Raw genomic sequence first — 20,175 nt, 5'->3', positions numbered from 1 at the left:
ACCAGACATGACATCAGCAGGATAATTAGACTTGTGTATAAGGTGTGGTGTGTTATGGGCAGTATAATAATAATACAACATGTGCAGTGTGAGATGTTATAACATTACAGTGTGTTACATCATCAGTGACATCATCCGTGCCCAGCTCTCCAGTTATATCCCTTTAGGTTACTATTAAGCATTGTATACCAGGCTATGTGTCATTCTAATCTGCATCTCCACATAGACAGGAATAAGCCCTGACCAGGCCCGTTCCTCTGTAGTGCAGCAATTGTACTTTACTCAGACTGCAATGAAAGAGTGCCCCCAGTGGTGAAATCATGAACATGTAGTATAATCTACCATATTATTACCTCCATAGGGGTTTTAAAGCCGTAATTTTTATTCTTCAGCGCGCTGCAAACAACCTGCAAAACAATAAAAAACAGGATCCTGGAATGTAATCTACATACAGTAATAAACCCCTCTACAACATTACTCAGACCTACGTGCTGACATAATGTCCTACATTTATTCTTCACACTGAAGGGATATCCACTCAGCCCAGGTCACCTGCACACACTGGAGTGATAGCCCTTCAGCCCAGATCACCTGCACACACTGGAGGGATATCCACTCAGCCCAGATCACCTGTACACACTGGAGGGATATCCCCTCAGCACAGATCACCTGCACCCACTGGAGGGATATCCCTTCAGCCCAGATCACCTGTACACACTGGAGGGATATCCCCTCAGCCCAGATCACCTGCACCCACTGGAGGGATATCCCCTCAGCCCAGATCACCTGCACACACTGTAGGGATATCCCCTCAGCCCAGATCACCTGCACACACTGGAGGGATATCCCCTCAGCACAGATCACCTGTACACACTGAAGGGATATCCCCTCAGCACAGATCACCTGTACACACTGGAGGGATATCCCCTCAGCATAGATCACCTGTACACACTGGAGGGATATCCCCTCAGCATAGATCACCTGTACACACTGGAGGGATATCCCCTCAGCACAGATCACCTGCACCCACTGGAGGGATATCCCCTCAGCCCAGATCACCTGCACACACTGGAGGGATATCCCTTCAGCCCAGATCACCTGCACCCACTGGAGGGATATCCCCTCAGCCCAGATCACCTGCACACACTGTAGGGATATCCCCTCAGCCCAGATCACCTGCACACACTGGAGGGATATCCCCTCAGCACAGATCACCTGTACACACTGAAGGGATATCCCCTCAGCCCAGATCACCTGTACACACTGGAGGGATATCCCCTCAGCACAGATCACCTGTACACACTGGAGGGATATCCCCTCAGCCCAGATCACCTATACACACTGGAGTGATATCCCCTCAGCCCGGATCACCTGCACACACTGGAGTGATATCCCCTCAGCCCGGATCACCTGCACACACTGGAGGGATATCCCCTCAGCCCAGATCACCTGCACACACTGGAGGGATATCCCCTCAGCCCAGATCACCTGTACACACTGGAGGGATGTCCCCTCAGCCCAGATCACCTGTACACACTGGAGTGATATCCCCTCAGCCCAGATCACCTGTACACACTGGAGGGATATCTCCTCAGCCCAGATCACATGTACACACTGGAGGGATATCCCCTCAGCACAGATCACCTGTACACACTGGAGGGATATCCCCTCAGCCCAGATCACCTGTACACACTGGAGGGATATCCCCTCAGCACAGATCACCTGTAAACACTGGAGGGATATCTCCTCAGCCCAGATCACATGTACACACTGGAGGGATATCTCCTCAGCCCAGATCACATGTACACACTGGAGGGATATCCCCTCAGCACAGATCACCTGTACACACTGGAGGGATATCCCCTCAGCCCAGATCACCTGTACACACTGGAGGGATATCCCCTCAGCACAGATCACCTGTAAACACTGGAGGGATATCTCCTCAGCCCAGATCACATGTACACACTGGAGGGATATCCCCTCAGCACAGATCACCTGTACACACTGGAGGGATATCCCCTCAGCCCAGATCACCTGTACACACTGGAGGGATATCCCCTCAGCACAGATCACATGTACACACTGGAGTGATATCCCCTCAGCCCGGATCACCTGCACACACTGGAGTGATATCCCCTCAGCCCGGATCACCTGCACACACTGGAGGGATATCCCCTCAGCCCAGATCACCTGCACACACTGGAGGGATATCCCCTCAGCCCAGATCACCTGTACACACTGGAGGGATGTCCCCTCAGCCCAGATCACCTGTACACACTGGAGTGATATCCCCTCAGCCCAGATCACCTGTACACACTGGAGGGATATCTCCTCAGCCCAGATCACATGTACACACTGGAGGGATATCCCCTCAGCACAGATCACCTGTACACACTGGAGGGATATCCCCTCAGCCCAGATCACCTGTACACACTGGAGGGATATCCCCTCAGCACAGATCACCTGTAAACACTGGAGGGATATCTCCTCAGCCCAGATCACATGTACACACTGGAGGGATATCTCCTCAGCCCAGATCACATGTACACACTGGAGGGATATCCCCTCAGCACAGATCACCTGTACACACTGGAGGGATATCCCCTCAGCCCAGATCACCTGTACACACTGGAGGGATATCCCCTCAGCACAGATCACCTGTAAACACTGGAGGGATATCTCCTCAGCCCAGATCACATGTACACACTGGAGGGATATCCCCTCAGCACAGATCACCTGTACACACTGGAGGGATATTCCCTCAGCCCAGATCACCTGTACACACTGGAGGGATATCCCCTCAGCACAGATCACATGTACACACTGGAGGGATATCCCCTCAGCACAGATCACATGTACACACTGGAGCGCTGTTAATGAAGGATGGAACTATAAACCTGGGAAAGCTGGGCAGCAGGTGAGGACTGGCAGGTATCGTGCGGGGACTTGCGGCCAACCGGGCAGTGTGTAGGGACCGGTGGGCACCTTTCTTATGTATTTCCTAATTCATATTGTAGTTTATTAAAAACCCATTTAAGCCCTGAGTACTGTCTTATATGTAACTCCGACCAGCATGCCTATAATACAGACCGTCAGATATTCTCCCACTTGGGCACAGGTGATTTTCTTCCCACTGGTGTCAGTTTTACGGTGCTGCCAAATCTCTCTCAGAAGGTCGGAGATGTATGACATTAGATATCTCCTGAAATCTTCATCCATATCTGCGAACAAAGAAACGTGGTGATTGGCTGGAGAGACAGACGGAGGCCTGACATCACTTATACTCACTGCCTGAATACTCACCTCCAGGACTGAGGCTGGTAGGGTGGCAGCACATTAAGATGCACCGGTGAATGCCAGGCAGCATTGGTCTGACTCTCAACTCTGCCTAAATAATGAGAGTGTGTGCAGGGGAGAAGCCACACAGCTACAGAAGGGGACAATGCTACAGCTATAGAGGGGCTGCAAGTAATCAGCGGTGGGGGGTGCCTGAGGGAGACCACCCTATATAAGGGAAGAGTCGGACGCAACACACCAGGGCAGCCATTTTGCTAATGTGAGTATTCATACGGCTTTATGCCACTCAGTGTGTTCCCATTCTCAGCCGCAGCTGCCAGTATTAGTATTGGCACGTACACCCACCCATTGCTGAGCCAGTCTCCTGCACATTGCATGGGCCTTGGCAAGTTCGAGCGATGGCAGTTGAAGATGTGGACAGAACAGTGGGCGATGTGTGGCGTAGTTACAGTAGAATGTGGTGAACCAATTGCAAGTCATTAGATTCCATGTAAAGCTCTAGGAAAACTCAGATCCAGAAATATCAGAACTACCCCCAAATACAGGATGGGTGTGTGACTATTTAGCAGGGGAAGAGCTTGCTGCCCTTTCATAGGGAATTGGGCAATTAGCAGATAAAAGATGGGAACTGCAGTAAAACAACACATGCAATAAATGCCCCCGTGATTTCTCTGAAATCAATGCGGTAGCGGCTTAATACATTGAATGGATACTTACAAATGCCGATAGCGGGCGTTTATCGCATTTTTAAAGGCATTCCCTCTTTGATAATTTGATAAGTGGGACCCTACATCTTGTGCTATAATGTCGATAACATTTAGCTGAATCTAGGTTCTAGTGACCTCTACTGGTGGTGAGATATATAGCAGAAATTACTCTGATTTTCAAAAAAAGAAGAGATCGCAGGTTTTAGAGTATTTTTTAACAATAATAAAATAAGCGTTTCCCATTATAGCGCATTGTTTAGTATTTTTTCTAGGATATAGGACAGCAGACTATGGCCCTAATTCTGACTAACTCGGTTGGATAAGAGTTCGGTCAGAGTGCGTTTTTTACCACATGAAAGCCTGTGTTTGTCCCTCTGCACCTTACTCTGTAGGACTGTAGGAGACCTCACAGTCCCAGTGCTGCCTCTTGTTAAAAACCCTCCCATGACTAGGCTGCTGCTGCTGTCCTCCGTGGGCCTGAGAAGCATGTAATGAGCTCCACCAATCAGAGCTCAGCACAAACGTCTCAGCCTCTGCCTTCTTATTCAAAGTGTCATGGGACTTAGTCAACTCCCAGTAATGCTGCAGGTGAAGCTGCAGCACTACCCCACTCCCATGCACCCTCCCTTTAGCTAAAAAAAAGAGGGGGGCCCAGGGGTACTGACCCCTTTTGCCCCTGATTTAATTTGGCCCTGTTACAGACAACTCAAAGGATGTAACCAGCTAGTGTTGTATCATTAGAGTCTTACCTGCCAGGCACCCAAGGGATGATGTCAGGAATTGTTTTCCAGGGTGAGGCAGCAGGAATCCGCTTACTGATGGACTATTTAGAGTCGGCAATATCTTGCCATATTGTCCACTTCTAGTTAGCCTCTGAATTAAAAATTAAAAATAAAATTATATATATATATTGGGGGAATGAAAAAGTTGAAATGTAAATATTCAAAATCGGGGTTAGTGTGGAAAGGTTGTGACTTGACCTGAATAAGAAACGTGCAAGAGCTTTTTGCTCTAAGTCAATATCTTCTGTTCCGGCAAGACACCTGAAGTTTCGCTTTTTAGATGAAAATAACGAAATGTATGAAGAAGCTCCTATCTAGATATAATTATGTCAGGACGTCTTAAAGTGGTTCATTAATTTACTTTAGAATAGTAAAAAAAAAAAAAAAAGAGTACAACCTTGTCCTAGTGCAGTTACTGACTTTACAAGAAATTGGGTGGGAGGGGTCTGCACGAAAGATTGGAAGTAATTTTGGGAAGAGATAGGAAGATTGGGAAGAGAGACTGACTATAATAAAAAATAATTTATTGCTAACATCACCTACCAGCCTATGCAGCAAGCCGTAGCTTTAAGAAAAGTGATGGTCAGTGGTGCACCCCCGAGCAAGAATGAGTTTAATTATAAACAAGGAGAGAGAAGAAACTCGGGTGGGGTGCACTCTTAATCCCCAATCTAAGTAGCTCAAATGCTCGAAAAAAGTTTTACATATATTTTTTTATATTTTTTAATGCCAAGTGAAAAAATTAATTAATTAAATGAAAAAGAGTTTATTTAGAAAAAGTTTTTTTCAAAGTCTATTTGTATTTTAATGTGCTTTATTTACTTTAATAAAATGTAATGCTGCGCAAAAATTTTTTTGTGTCAGAGTAATTTTTATTAATTTTTTAAAATTTTTTAAACTATTTTGTATAATTATTTTATATACATACAAAATATATGCCTTTGTTTGCGAATGATTTTAAGCAATAATGATAGGGCTGGTATCAATAGTTGTTATAATAAATTAACCTGTGTGTACCACTATATTTGATTAATCTCAGCACCACCACTATAACGATGATGGGGCTGGATCAAAAATTGGTGCAATAATTGCCGTATGTGTACCACTATATGTGATCCATATAAGCACCAGCAATGTATAAAACTGACCTTCATAAATCCTTAATGCCTATACCATTTGGCATTATAGTTTTGTTCTCAATTTGGAATGAGATAAGGATTATAATCATTAGTCAGCAAAATAAAAAATGATAAATCAAATAAAGTATATACACACTATTTACATTTGCACTCATGCATTAATTCACTTTATGATTGACTGATTGTTGTAAATAATTTAGCCAATTAGTCTAGTGGTATTCACATGAAAACTTATCCAATTAGCCTGGTAATGCTCACAGACACAGTTGTAAAAAGAAATAAATGGCACAGTTTTGCAGCAAGAAAACTCACTCTAAGATAGACAGACCAATTAGTATATCTCAGTTGGCATTGCTTATATGTTCATGCGCATCCACATGCATGCCAGTCACCACTGAACTAAAGTCATGTTCACAAAAACACATTTACACTGAAAACTCTCTGTTTTTACTGAAGCACTGGGACAAGCACTATGTGGTCAAGAACAGGTGCAATTAATTGATTTAATGCACAATTATCGGCTGTATCTGCCTCTGGGCAGAGCAGCCAATCCCTGTAAGTGTCAAAACTAGCTTGTACAGTTATAATTATATAATGTTTAAACGATTCTCAGTACAAAATTACACCCAGAACCAGTCTGAGTGCAGCCGATTTAAGCCAATAAATGTTACAACTGGAGAGTGCTACAAATTTGGACACAATTATCTCATGCAACAGTCAAAAGACTCTATTACAATAAAGAGACAGTCAATTCTCCGATTTACAGTTTTTAAATGAATGAAGTGAAAAGAAAAAGAAAAGACCAAAGTCCCATAGCCAAAGCTCAGCCGGCACTGACAGCGCACGGCTGCCTTGCAGGGAGAGGTCTACGTTACCAGCCCTGGATCTCTGTGATGCAGGGACGCCAGGAGCACTCGTCTCGTCTCTGAAGCTTCAGCCTGGAAGCCGCTCCTGCGGTCACGTGTGCACACGTGAACGCGTCTCTGACAATCTGGGGATCTGGGACGCACGTTTCGCAAAAGCTTGTTCACCCGGCAGCGTTCCAAATTGAGAACAAAACTATAATGCCAAATGGTATAGGCATTAAGGATTTATGAAGGTCAGTTTTATACATTGCTGGTGCTTATATGGATCACATATAGTGGTACACATACGGCAATTATTGCACCAATTTTTGATCCAGCCCCATCATCGTTATAGTGGTGGTGCTGAGATTAATCAAATATAGTGGTACACACAGGTTAATTTATTATAACAACTATTGATACCAGCCCTATCATTATTGCTTAAAATCATTCGCAAACAAAGGCATATTTTGTATGTATATAAAATAATTATACAAAATAGTTTAAAAAATTTTAAAAAATTAATAAAAATTACTCTGACTCAAAAATTTTTAGATTAAAATTAGATTTTATTAAAGTAATTAAAGCACATTAAAAAACTTTTTCTAAATAAACTCTTTTTCATTTAATTAATTAATTTTTTCACTTGGCATTAAAAAATATAAAAAATATATGTAAAACTTTTTTCGAGCATTTGAGCTACTTAGATTGGGGATTAAGAGTGCACCCCACCCGAGTTTCTTCTCTTTCCTTGTTTACAGTTACTGACTTTGGCAGGAGAAAAAAATCCCTGATAACTGACCCGTTTTCATGGTCACAATTGTGAATATCGTGTTTTCACCCGAAAGTGTTTTTTTTTTTGGAGAGGATGCTCTGTAATTGAAGTGACCAGGGAAAAAAAACTTGGCGCAAAAAAATCAGGGTAAATCCCTTTTGTTTGCCCTTGTCATGGCCCGTCAATCGGTGGGCGGGAGATGCGGCTACTCACTGCACCGCTCCCTCCGATCCTGGTGGCTGCAGGGGGTCTGGCCGGGGGTGGAGGTCTGACGGGTGGCAGGGGCTCAGTGGCTCTCCAGAGGTCCGGTGGTGCCCGTGCTGCGGGAACAGCTCCGACGGCTGGGCACCGCCATCTTGATTAAGTCAGCTGATGACGGGGGTGGGGCTCTTATGCCCTCTGTCAATCAGCCTTAACCTATCCCTGTGCTGCTGGGTTCATAAATCCCAGCAGCTGCAGAGTGCCTGGTGCAACTTCTAAGTTGCATGCACTCAGCTCTGAGCTACTGTCAGAAGCTGCAAAGCACTCCAGTCCTCTGAATCAGACCCTGGTTGTTTCCTGTCTATCCAGTGCTCCCATTCTAGCCCCGCTCCTGTACACTCCGTTACCCCTGGTTCCATTCACCCTGAAGCCAGGTTGGCTATCTTCAGTTCTGTTATTCCCAGTTCAAGTTATCTGCACCAAGTCGGCATACTAAGTTACCCTGCCAAGTCGGCCCTTTGTGTTCCAGTTTGCTCCCGAAGTTATCCGCCCAGGTGGCTATTTCTGTTCTCCCTTCTCCTGCCTCAACCTACGTCCAGTTCCAGTGTTTCGACCAACGTCCAGTTCCAGTGTCTCGACCAACGCCCAGTTCCAGTGTTTCGACCAACGTCCAGTTCCAGTGTCTCGACCTACATCCAGTATCAGTTGCACCTGGCCTTCTGTGAGTACTTCTGGCAAAAGGCCGCGACCTGCTGTCCGGACGCAGCGAAGTCCAAACTCCCTTGCGGGGGTCAATGGCGAAGACCGCCGGGCAGTTAGACTCCGCGCCTTCGCCAAGGAGTTCAGCCAAACTCACGGTTGGGATATATGCATAGGTCTTACATCCTTCCAGCCAAGTTACAAGCGCCCCCTGTGCAGTCCTTACTGAGACCACCGCCTGAGACGGATCCTCAAACACTCGCTGTGACAACCCTTAATAGAATAGTCTACGTCTGTGTCTTCTAATATCCAACGCTTTACTGAATGCTAAAGTAAGTTAGGCAAACAATGCATTATGCCAGTGATGGCTAACCTTGACACTCCAGCTGTTGTTGAACTGCACATCCCAGCATGCCCTGCTAGAGTTTTACTATTTGGCCATGCTTAAACTGATGAAAGGCATGCTGGGATGTGTAGTTCAACAACAACTGGAGTGACAAGGTTAGCCATCACTGCATTACGCTCTGTTATTTAGCTATAATATTCTAAACACTTCAATTGTGGCAGTTTATTTTAAACATGAATTGGTCTGGAAAACAGTTTTGCATCCCCTATGCTGGGAGCATGTGCCAGAAGACCAAGGTGGGCAATTTGGCAATGGGGGAGAGATACTCATTGGAATGTGTATCTCAGTATTATAGCTCTACTGAGAAGCTGGAGCTGCCAGTGAGAAATGGTAAGAGACCACTGTTCAACCAGGGATGGTTTGTTGACAGTTCATCATATTGACATATCCATGAGGACATACTGAATGTCAACATGGTCACTGTCGACAGGTCATACCACACCCATATGCAATGCACAAATTAGACACAGCAACTGTCAAGCCATAATTCTAAAATCAGATATATTGTGTGTATTGAAAATAACAACAAAGTCTACTGGATATGCTGTTGAGAGTTATTCATTATATCTGTGGTGTCCAGCAGTATATACAGTATATGCCACTCACTGTGTTAATTACTAGGCAGGATTGATCAGCAATACTTTATTTCCTGTGTATGTCCTTACTGACCCAATATAACAGTCTTATAATAGTGGACATCAATCACAAGCTGTCTGTATAAAACTGAACTCAAAACACAACATAAAATACAATAAGACAATACTGTATGTGCAACATCTTTGAAACCTGTAATTTTTGTATGGATGTTCTTGAATTTATTTTTCAAAACATTAGATGTATTTGTTTATTACAGCATAATGAAATTTAACGTATTTAACTGATATTATATTTGCACATTTTTTGCATAATTAAATGCTGTAATGCAGCCCAATCATGTTCCCTGAATAGGGGATGCAAAACTGTTTTTCAGACCAATTCATGTATAAAATAAACTGCCACAAGTAAAGACATTAAACAGAAGTGTATATAATACTGCACCTAAACCTTTGCACTAGGACAAGCTCGTACTCTCTTTGTTTACTATGCTAAAGCATATTAATAAACCACCCTTATACCCTTATACCCCTTTCACACTTGAATGGTAAATTGCCGTTTTTTTAGCCTTTTTAAACGGTTAGAGCTGTGGTGTGAAAGTTCCAGGATGCTCTAACCGTTTAACAAATACCGGTATTAGTTAAACGGTTAAAAAGCAGTGTCCTACCCATTTCAGAGCAGTTTTTTTTTGGCAGTGTGAACGACTCTATTTCTATGGCTTGAAACGTGTCCCTTGGGGGTTAAATGGGTTGAATGTGGGAATGGTAATAAATGCTTTTTAAAACGATTTTCACCTGCAATGTGAAAGGTCTTAAGGCTCAGACCCGTTTTAAAGTCCCATGTAAGAACACCGGGTCATTACCCATTTCTGTAGTGTGAAAGCAGCATTAGACATCCTGACATAATTATAACTGGATCGAAGCTTCTTTATACGTTTCGTTATTTTCATCTAAAAAGCGAAACTTTAGGTGTCTTGCCGGAACAGAAGATATTGATTTAGATCAGCGGTTCTCAAACTGTGGGTCCTGACCCCAAAGTGGGTCCCAACCTTCTCAGCATGGGGTCCTAAATCTGAAAAATCTGTTGAATTATCTATTATTTTAGACTCCTCACATCATTTTTTGCCTCCACCATGGTGCATATACTGTCTGCTGACTACACATGTGATGTGATGACCTTCTACAGTTACTTTCTGGGGTCCTGTCATTATTTTTATTGTCTGATGGGGTCCCAGAGCCAAATAGTTTGAGGACCCCTGATTTAGATCAAAACGCTTTTGCAGGTTTCTTATTCAGGTCAAATCACAACTTTTCCATGTAAATAAGACTATGATAAGATTACCTGTATCTCGTGCTGAATATAGTCCCGAGCAGCTTCTCTGCCGCAGTTATTTGGATTATTCCAGTCTCTCACCAGGAGAACCAGGTGCTGTTACAGAATCAGAGGAACAGTGTCAGCGCTGGCAGGAGATACCAGAGGAACCTTTCTGCAGGATACAGCCGGACACACATTGGGCCTAATTCACACCTGGACGTTGTTGTATGAACAGCAGCTGATTATTGATACACTGCAGTAGCGCACGCAGGGGGGGTTTCTGAGTACCCAGAAACCCCTCCAGGAGTCTAAGGACCATAGTCTTGAAGCTGAGGGTCCCCTCTTTCCAACGGTACAAGAATTTTAAAAATCGGCCCTTGGGAACCGGAGATATCTGACTTCAAAGCAGTGGTCCCCATCCAAGCCTGTTAATTGCTCTTCCCAGTCACATATTTCAGGTTCTGTCTGACAGAGTTTTTCTGAGGATATATTCCAAAAGCCGGGACTCTCCCCCTTTGATGGACACTAGGAGCTTGTCTCTACTGATCCCAGAACCAGAGATATCAGCCTTCCAGTAGCTGGTTACTGCTCCAGCTCCACACACCTGGTATGTAGTTTTATATTCTCGTTGGTGGATTGCTCTGCCTCCTGAACTCTGATCCCCTAGTCCCCAATACCATTTGGTAGGTGGGATTCTCTAGATTTTAATTCCATTAAAATCTAAGGAATCTATTTCCGGGAACTGGAGACATCTGCAGTCAAGCAAGCTGTCATCCTACCAGAAAATTATGAATAATAAGCCCACTCCAGTATACACCCCTCCTCTGCGTATTAAACATCCTCTACCACCCTGGAAGCTGTGTATCAGGGCCCCTTCATTCAGCCCAATGCCCCCTTCTCCCACCATCTGTGCAGTAAAGGGGTAATTAGTGGAAATTACTGATCCAGGCCCTACATGCTGAGCGGTTGATATAATACCCCTACCACCCGCGGGACATCAAAGCTTCCCCCACCCCTACCGCTGGAGGATCGGTAGGGGCCCCAATACACCAATACATTGCTATGCCCAGGGGTCTACACAGCTGTTATATTTATATATATATATGTGTGTGTGTGTTTGTGTGTGTGTGTGTATATATTTTTTTATTATTATTATTATTATTATTATTTATATACATTTGGTCTATCTATAATACTTTAACTGACCCGGCGTATACTGGGTCACCTAAGTGTCCATCTCCGTGCTTTGCTCCGCCCCTCTGGAAACCCCCTTCTGAAAATCCTGCGTTTACCCCTGCACTGTGCATGCATATGGGATGCAATGCACGCACGCGCAATGCCTTGCCAATGAAGGAACCCTGCCACTTTAGCCGGTTCAAAAGGTGATTGACAGGAAGCAGGCATCTGGGTGTGGTAACTGGCCATTTGATGGGAATGTTAAGTATAAACCCCTCTGGCAGTGTCAGAGAAAACACAGGTGCCCCCAAACATTTTAGGGGATGGTGTGTGACATCAGCTCCAGGTAGATGGTCATTTAGCTTAGTATTACCACTCAGGTGCATGAGAGGGAGGGATGATTCTGGATAAGAGAAAAATCCTTGGTTTCCCAGCTCACTGAGTGGTATTAGTAACCAGTGTAGAACACTACGTGATAATAGAATTCAGAGATATTGGTTACATATACCTGCGCAGGTGTATGCTATGCCCCCAGGCCACATCAAGCCTTCGCTGTATATTGGGGGTCCCTAGCGCTATATCTAGTGTAAGCCAGAAAGCCTAGAGCGGCACACCAGTGAGATACAACATTATTCTGATTCACTCGGAAAGGCACAATCACTCTCTGATGGACAAAACCATGTGCACTGCAGGTGGGGTAGATGCAACATGTGCAGAGGGAGTTAGATTTGGGTGTTTTATTGTTTCTGTGCAGGGTAAATATTGGCTGCTTTATTTTTACACTGCAATATAGATCTCAGTTTGAAGTAAACCACACCCAAGTAACATCTGCCCCTCCTGCAGTGCACATGGTTTTGTCCATTAGAGAGTGATTGTGCCTTTGTAAGTGAACCAGAATAACCCCCATAGTGTTAGTGAGAGAAAAAAAAGGTATGCTAATGGTTAATAGAATGTAAGGGTGTGCCGCACTAGAGCGACCCAGCCAAACCAGCCCAGGGGCACCGCACCCCAAACCACTGTTACCCTTAAAATGGCTCCTTACTTAAATATATCCAAACTAAGAGGTGAGAAATGGCTGTAATTATCGCAGCGCTGAGAAGGTCTCTGGCTGCCTTGAGCCTGCGATGACTGGTGCCCAGTAGAAAAATCTTTTGATGGTTAGCGCCAAACGGAGGATTCTGGTCATTTTCGCTTGACTGACAATTTTTCACTATCCGTAACACATCTACAGTATGCCCACAGCGTGCACAATCATTCACAAGGCGGGATCTCACTATAGCGGGCTGGCACCTCCCTGATTGCTGGATTCTGCACATTCGAACAGCAGCAATCAGGACTGAATTAGGCCCATTATGTGATTATCAGATTGATTCTTTCATTATTGCTGACCAGGCCAATAATTGCATGGTCTGCGATTGTTCATAGATTATCAGAAGGTTGGCATACCTGACTGATCCGATAATTGGCATCTGGCAGTGTGTGCCCATGGTATCTGCTGGGTTCTGTCTGATTGCCCAGAACGAGCACAGTCAGTGTCACTTACCTGTAGCGTCTGCAGGGAAAAGGCCTTTCCTGTCAGCTCAGCGACATGGAGATACACCTGGGGTGACAGTAACAAGAACACAGGTCATGTAATAAATCACAGTTTGGGGGTTCATACAGTTTATTTATTGTACAGTATAACACCTACACATATGCGGTAATTGATCTCCTCCAGCCAGGGCTGCCATCAAAACTTTAACCAGCAAAACTTTTTTTAGGTATATAATTGAAAGGAGAAAAACAAAAAGTGGAATAATAAGACTAAAGACAGAGAGTGGAAGTTTTCTTGAGGGGGACAATGTAATAGCAGATCATATTAATAATTATTTCTGATCAGTATTCACTGCTGAAAGAGAGGGGAAGGGGCCACAGTTAAGTTGCAAGTATATTCAGAAGACTGAGGGAGAAACAAGTCCATTTACAGAGGAGAAAGTCCTCACAGAACTCTCAAAACTGAAAGTGGATAAATCAATGGGGCCAGATGGGATACATCTAAGGATACTAAAAGAGCTTAAAGGGGAGCTGGTAAAACCATTATCAGAATTATTCATCCAGTCACTAGCTACTGGAGTAGTCCCAGAGGACTGGAAAACAGCAAATGTAGTCCCACTGCACAAAAGTAGAAGCAAGGAAGAGGTAAGCAACTATCGAGCAGTGAGCCTCAGTAGTAGGGAAATTGATGGAAACACTCTTAAAACAAAGAGTTGTAGAATATCTCAAAACCAGCAACTTACAGGATCCGAATCAGCATGGGTTTACTGGGGGAAGATCATGTCAAACAAATCTTATTGACTTTTTTGACTGGGTGACTAAAGTAATAGATCAAGGTGGGGCTGTAGATGTAGCTTATCTAGACTTTAGTAAGGCTTTTGACACTGTCCCACATCACAGACTGTTAAATAAACTTGAAAGCATGGGATTGGATTCTAAGATATTTGAATGGATAAGAGTATGGTTGCAGGACAGAAAACAGAGAGTTGTAGTAAACGGAGTACAGTCAAAGGTGTGTAGCGGTTTCTTTATAGGTTCACCACGGTGATGAATAAAAATATGTACCAAAATTAGATGTCAATAAGCTCAAATGCATACCGTACTCACTGAAAATTCAGGAGTCTCCAAGCATATAAAGGTATCTTTTTAACTCAAATACCAGAGTAATCATCAGACAAAGTAGCAGGAATGAACAAGGACACTGCGTACCGTACTCACTATGGATGTAGATAAGATACACCTATCAAGGTATCTTTGTGGAGTCGGTCCTGTTATCACTCCTCTTACACTCCCCCAGGCTGCTTTTGAAAGCAGTGCAATAAAGATGAGAAATAAATTCATGAATAAAGGTTACAACACTACATTGTTAGATGGAGCTATGGAGGAAACCAGATCTCTGCAGAGGGAAGATCTTCTGAAGGATAAACCAACCATTCCCTCAGAGAACACAAGTTATACAATTGCCTTCAGCATGCAATATAATGCCTATCATAGGTCAATAGAAAAAAATTATTAAAAAGAATTGGAGATTGCTGCTGGAGGATCCGATTCTAGTGAATATTTTACCACAGACACCAAAATTCATATATAGACGGGCATCTAATCTGAGGGATCAATTGGTAAACAGTGCATATATGGAAAAGGGTATTATGTCGATCCGAAATAATGGATTCCACAGATGTGGCGATTGTCCCATGTGTAAAGCCTATCCATCAACAACGAGAAAATTCACAGAATTTAAATTACACAATCAAATTACACAATTTGAGCTTATTGACATCTAATTTTGGTACATATTTTTATTCATCACCGTGGTGAACCTTTAATGAAACCGCTACACACCTGTCCCACTCCACTGCAGAGTGAGTTTCGGTACGAGTTTCGGTACTTGTGTATTATAGCGGCGCCCCCGATGTGCATCGTACGATGAACGCATCGCATCGCATGCCATGTACCGGATGGCATGCGATGCGACGCGATTTTTACCCCCTATACGATTAAAAATCGTATAAGCACCCTAAAGGGTGCTTTTGAGCACCCTAATGGGTGCTTACAATGTTAAATGCACCCCCACGCCACCCCCCCACTATAAACGTGAACCTGAAGCGTGGCGAGCGCAGCGAGCCCGCGAGGGCCGGCGGTACGCGTCCTACGACCTTTTCATATCCCCACTCTCCACGTCGGCGTGGAGTTGAGAATAGAATAGTGTGGCGAGCGCAGCGAGCCACCGAGCCCGAAGCGTGGCGAGCGCACGCGGATACCTTCACAGGTAATCGCGTCCCTTCGCGGGCTTCACAGGTATCCGTGTCTGCTCACCACGCTTCGAGCTCGGTGGCTCGCTGCGCTCGCCACACCATTCTATTCTCAACTCCACGCCGACGTTGATAGTGGGGGTATGAAAAGTTCGTAGGACGTGTACCGCCGCCCCTCGCCACGATTCGGGTTCACGTTTATAGTGTGGGGGGGGGGGGTGGCGTGGGGGTGCATTTAACATTGTAAGCACCCATTAGGGTGCTTAACATTGTATAAGCACCCATTAGGGTGCTTATACAATGTTTAATCGCATCGCATCGTATGGCATTGTATGCCATGTACAATGGCATATAATTTGAAAATTGTATGCCATCGTACACTATCGAACAAAATCGCGTCGCATCGCATACCATCGCATGCGTTATGGTATGCGATGCGATGGGCGCTGCCAAAATACACAAGTACCCGAGTTTCTTCCCTGGGTGCATGGTACCCCTAAAAGTTAAAACTTAAGATTGTGTCACTGATACACATTTTCTTCTTTGTTTATTTTTCACGTGAGAAACAATCACATCACGGAGCATACAAGTCAAGCGCCTGCACTTTCTTATTTGTTCTGGAGAGTTGGCGAGTGAGGATTACTGGGTGGTCCTCCATTTGAAAGTGAGGCTGCAAGGATCGATTGCGCCTTGGGACTTTTCTATTTTTCTGTTTTTGTTAGAGTACAGTCAAAGGCAGGAAAGGTTACAAGTGGAGTACCCCAGGGATCTGTACTTGGACCAGTGCTTTTAAATATCTTTATTGGTGATATTGCAAATGGAATTGAGGGTAAATTGTGCCTTTTTGCAAATGACACAAAGGTATGCAACAGGGTAGACACACCAGGAGGGGTAAAACAAATGTTTGATGATCTAGGTAGATTAGAGGAATGGTCAAGAGCATGGCAACTACAGTTTAATGCCAAAAAATGCAAAATCATGCACTTGGGTTGCAAAAATCCAAAGACTAAATATAGTATAAATGACACTATAAAGGAAACTACTGAGGAAGAGAGGGATCTAGGTGTCACTATTTCAGGGGACTTAAAGGCAGGGAGGCAATGTAACAAATCAATGAAGAAGGCAAGTCAGATGCTTGGTTGCATACGGAGAGGTATCAGCAGTAGAAAGAAGTAATAATGCCACTGTATAGGTCATTGGTACGACCTCATCTGGAATACTGTGTTCAGTTCTGGAGGCCATATCTCCAGAAGGATATAAATACATTAGAGACTGTACAGAGAAGGGCAACTAAAATGGTGCATGGCCTACATCACAAAACTTACCTGGAAAGTCTAAAAGATCTTAATATGTATACTTTAGAGCAGAGAAGGGAAAGGGGGACATGATAGAAATCTTCAAATATATCAAGGGTTATAACAAGGTACAGGTGGGAGACATTCTTCACAGGAAGAGGAGCAGCAGAACACGAGGTCATGCACTGACACTAGAGGGAGGAAGGTACAGGTGGGAGACATTAGTCACAGGAAGAGGAGCAGCAGAACACGAGGTCATGCACTGACACTAGAGGGAGGAAGGTACAGGTGGGAGACATTAGTCACAGGAAGAGGAGCAGCAGAACACGAGGACATGCACTGACACTAGGGGGAGGAAGGTACAGGTGGGAGACATTCTTCACAGGAAGAGGAGCAACAGAACACGAGGACATGCACTAACACTAGGGGGAGGAAGGTACAGGTGGGAGACGTTCTTCACAGGAAGAGGAGCAGCAGAACACGAGGACATGCACTGACACTAGAGGGAGGAAGGTACAGGTGGGAGACATTCTTCACAGGAAGAAGAGCAGCAGAACACGAGGACATGCACTGACACTAGGGGGAGGAAGGTACAGGTGGGAGACATTCTTCACAGGATGAAGAGCAGCAGAACACGAGGACATGCACTGACACTAGGGGGAGGAAGGTACAGGTGGGAGACATTCTTCACAGGAAGAGGAGCAGCAGAACACGAGGACATGCACTGACACTAGAGGGAGGAAGGTACAGGTGGGAGACATTCTTCACAGGAAGAGGAGCAACAGAACACGAGGTCATGCACTGACACTAGAGGGAGGAAGGTATAGGTGGGAGACATTCTTCACAGGAAGAAGAGCAGCAGAACACGAGGACATGCACTGGCACTAGGGGGAGGAAGGTACAGGTGGGAGACATTCCTCACAGAAAGAGGAGCAGCAGAACACGAGGACATGCACTGACACTAGGAGGAGGAAGGTACAGGTGGGAGACATTCTTCAAAGGAAGAGGAACAGCAGAACTTGAGGACATGCACTGACACTAGAGGGAGGAAGGTACAGGTGGGAGACATTCTTCACAGGAAGAGGAGCAGCAGAACACGAGGACATGCACTGACACTAGGGGGAGGAAGGTACAGGTGGGAGACATTCTTCACAGGAAGAGGAGCAACAGAACACGAGGACATGCACTAACACTAGGGGGAGGAAGGTACAGGTGGGAGACATTCTTCACAGGAAGAGGAGCAGCAGAACACGAGGACATGCACTTACACTAGAGGGAGGAAGGTACAGGTGGGAGACATTCTTCACAGGAAGAGGAGCAACAGAACACGAGGACATGCACTGACACTAGAGGGAGGAAGGTACAGGTGGGAGACATTCCTCACAGGAAGAGGAGCAGCAGAACACGAGGACATGCACTGACACTAGGGGGAGGAAGGTACAGGTGGGAGACATTCCTCACAGGAAGAGGAGCAGCAGAACACGAGGACATGCACTGACACTAGGGGGAGGAAGGTACAGGTGGGAGACATTAGTCACAGGAAGAGGAGCAGCAGAACACGAGGACATGCACTGACACTGGGGGGAGGAAGGTACAGGAGGGAGACATTCTTCACAGGAAGAAGAGCAGCAGAACACGAGGACATGCACTGACACTGGGGGGAGGAAGGTACAGGTGGGAGACATTAGTCACAGGAAGAGGAGCAGCAGAACACGAGGACATGCACTGACACTAGGGGGAGGAAGGTACAGGTGGGAGACATTAGTCACAGGAAGAGGAGCAGCAGAACACGAGGACATGCACTGACACTAGGAGGAGGAAGGTACAGGTGGGAGACATTCTTCAAAGGAAGAGGAGCAGCAGAACTTGAGGACATGCACTGACACTAGAGGGAGGAAGGTACAGGTGGGAGACATTCTTCACAGGAAGAAGAGCAGCAGAACACGAGGACATGCACTGGCACTAGGGGGAGGAAGGTACAGGTGGGAGACATTCCTCACAGAAAGAGGAGCAGCAGAACACGAGGACATGCACTGACACTAGGGGGAGGAAGGTACAGGTGGGAGACATTCCTCACAGGAAGAGGAGCAGCAGAACACGAGGACATGCACTTACACTAGGGGGAGGAAGGTACAGGTGGTAGACATTCTTCACCATCTGCAATGTTGGGTGCGTGGTCCCACACGCACCTGGCATTTTCACATGTGCAGAAATGTGTCTGCACGGGATGCGGTCATCTATTAGAATGAACTTAGGTCTACAGTCATTAGGTCGACCCCACTAGGTCGACTGGCAGGAAGGTCGACCTGACTTAAGGTCGACATGGGCCAAGGTCGACATGACTTAAGGTCGAATTTGCATAAAGGTCGACATGAGGAAGGTCGACTGGTCATAAGGTCGACATGGGTTTTTCACTGTTTTTTTATCCGAATGTCGACACAGTCGACATGGACACAGTTGGCAATGAGAATCGGACCCTCGCATCGCTCGCTTCACTCGCGATGCTTCGGGCACGGTGCCTCGCTGCGCTCGGCACACTATTTTATTCTCCCACCACACCCTAGTGGATGGTAGGGCGTGAAATACCACCTGTCGGCACATGTCGGCTCAAAAAACAGTGAAAAAACCCATGTCGACCTTATGACCAGTCGACCTTCCTCATGTCGAACTTTATGCAAATTCGACCTTAAGTCATGTCGACCTTGGCCCATGTCGACCTTAAGTCAGGTCGACCTTCCTGCCAGTCGACCTAGTGGGGTCGACCTAATGACTGTAGACCTAAGTTAATTCTAATAGATGACCGCATCCCGTGCAGACACATTTCTGCACATGTGAAAATGCCAGGTGCGTGTGGGACCACGCACCCAACATTGCAGATGGTGGGTGGGGCGTGGGGCGGCGGCCGGGGTACTCGCCAATGGGAATGCCCAGACTTTCAAGGGCGTTCCCAAAAAAAGCTGGGTGTTCCCAAGATAATCACCGGGTGAGATGGGCACCGGGGGCAGAAAGCTGACATCACGAACCCGGCATGTGAATGGTGGGCCAGCATACCACCATTCGCAGGGCGGGTTCTGGTTGACTCACAAGGGTGTGATTTCACATCGGACCAAGTCAACCAGAATAACCACCATGATCCCAGCCAGCAATGCAGCACATCTCA

General features: G+C 45.5%; 1 protein-coding gene across 1 annotated transcript in view; it reads right to left on the bottom strand.

The window, feature by feature from the left end:
- Window positions 1-20,175, bottom strand: part of LOC146021063 (RING finger protein 112-like) — a 54,019-nt gene that overhangs the window by 17,480 nt on the left and 16,364 nt on the right. The window contains exons 6-10 of the mRNA XM_083154864.1: window positions 13,479-13,535; window positions 10,787-10,873; window positions 4,754-4,877; window positions 3,091-3,221; window positions 354-407 (exon numbers count right to left, since the gene is read on the bottom strand). Coding sequence (XP_083010990.1) covers window positions 354-407; window positions 3,091-3,221; window positions 4,754-4,877; window positions 10,787-10,873; window positions 13,479-13,535 — 453 coding nt within the window. The remainder of the gene's footprint in view (window positions 1-353; window positions 408-3,090; window positions 3,222-4,753; window positions 4,878-10,786; window positions 10,874-13,478; window positions 13,536-20,175) is intronic.

The sequence above is a fragment of the Crinia signifera genome, chromosome 7, assembly GCF_055691185.1.
Source record: "Crinia signifera chromosome 7, ASM5569118v1, whole genome shotgun sequence".
In the NCBI taxonomy this organism is placed as follows: domain Eukaryota; kingdom Metazoa; phylum Chordata; class Amphibia; order Anura; family Myobatrachidae; genus Crinia; species Crinia signifera.
This window is presented reverse-complemented; position numbering and strand designations above follow the sequence as displayed.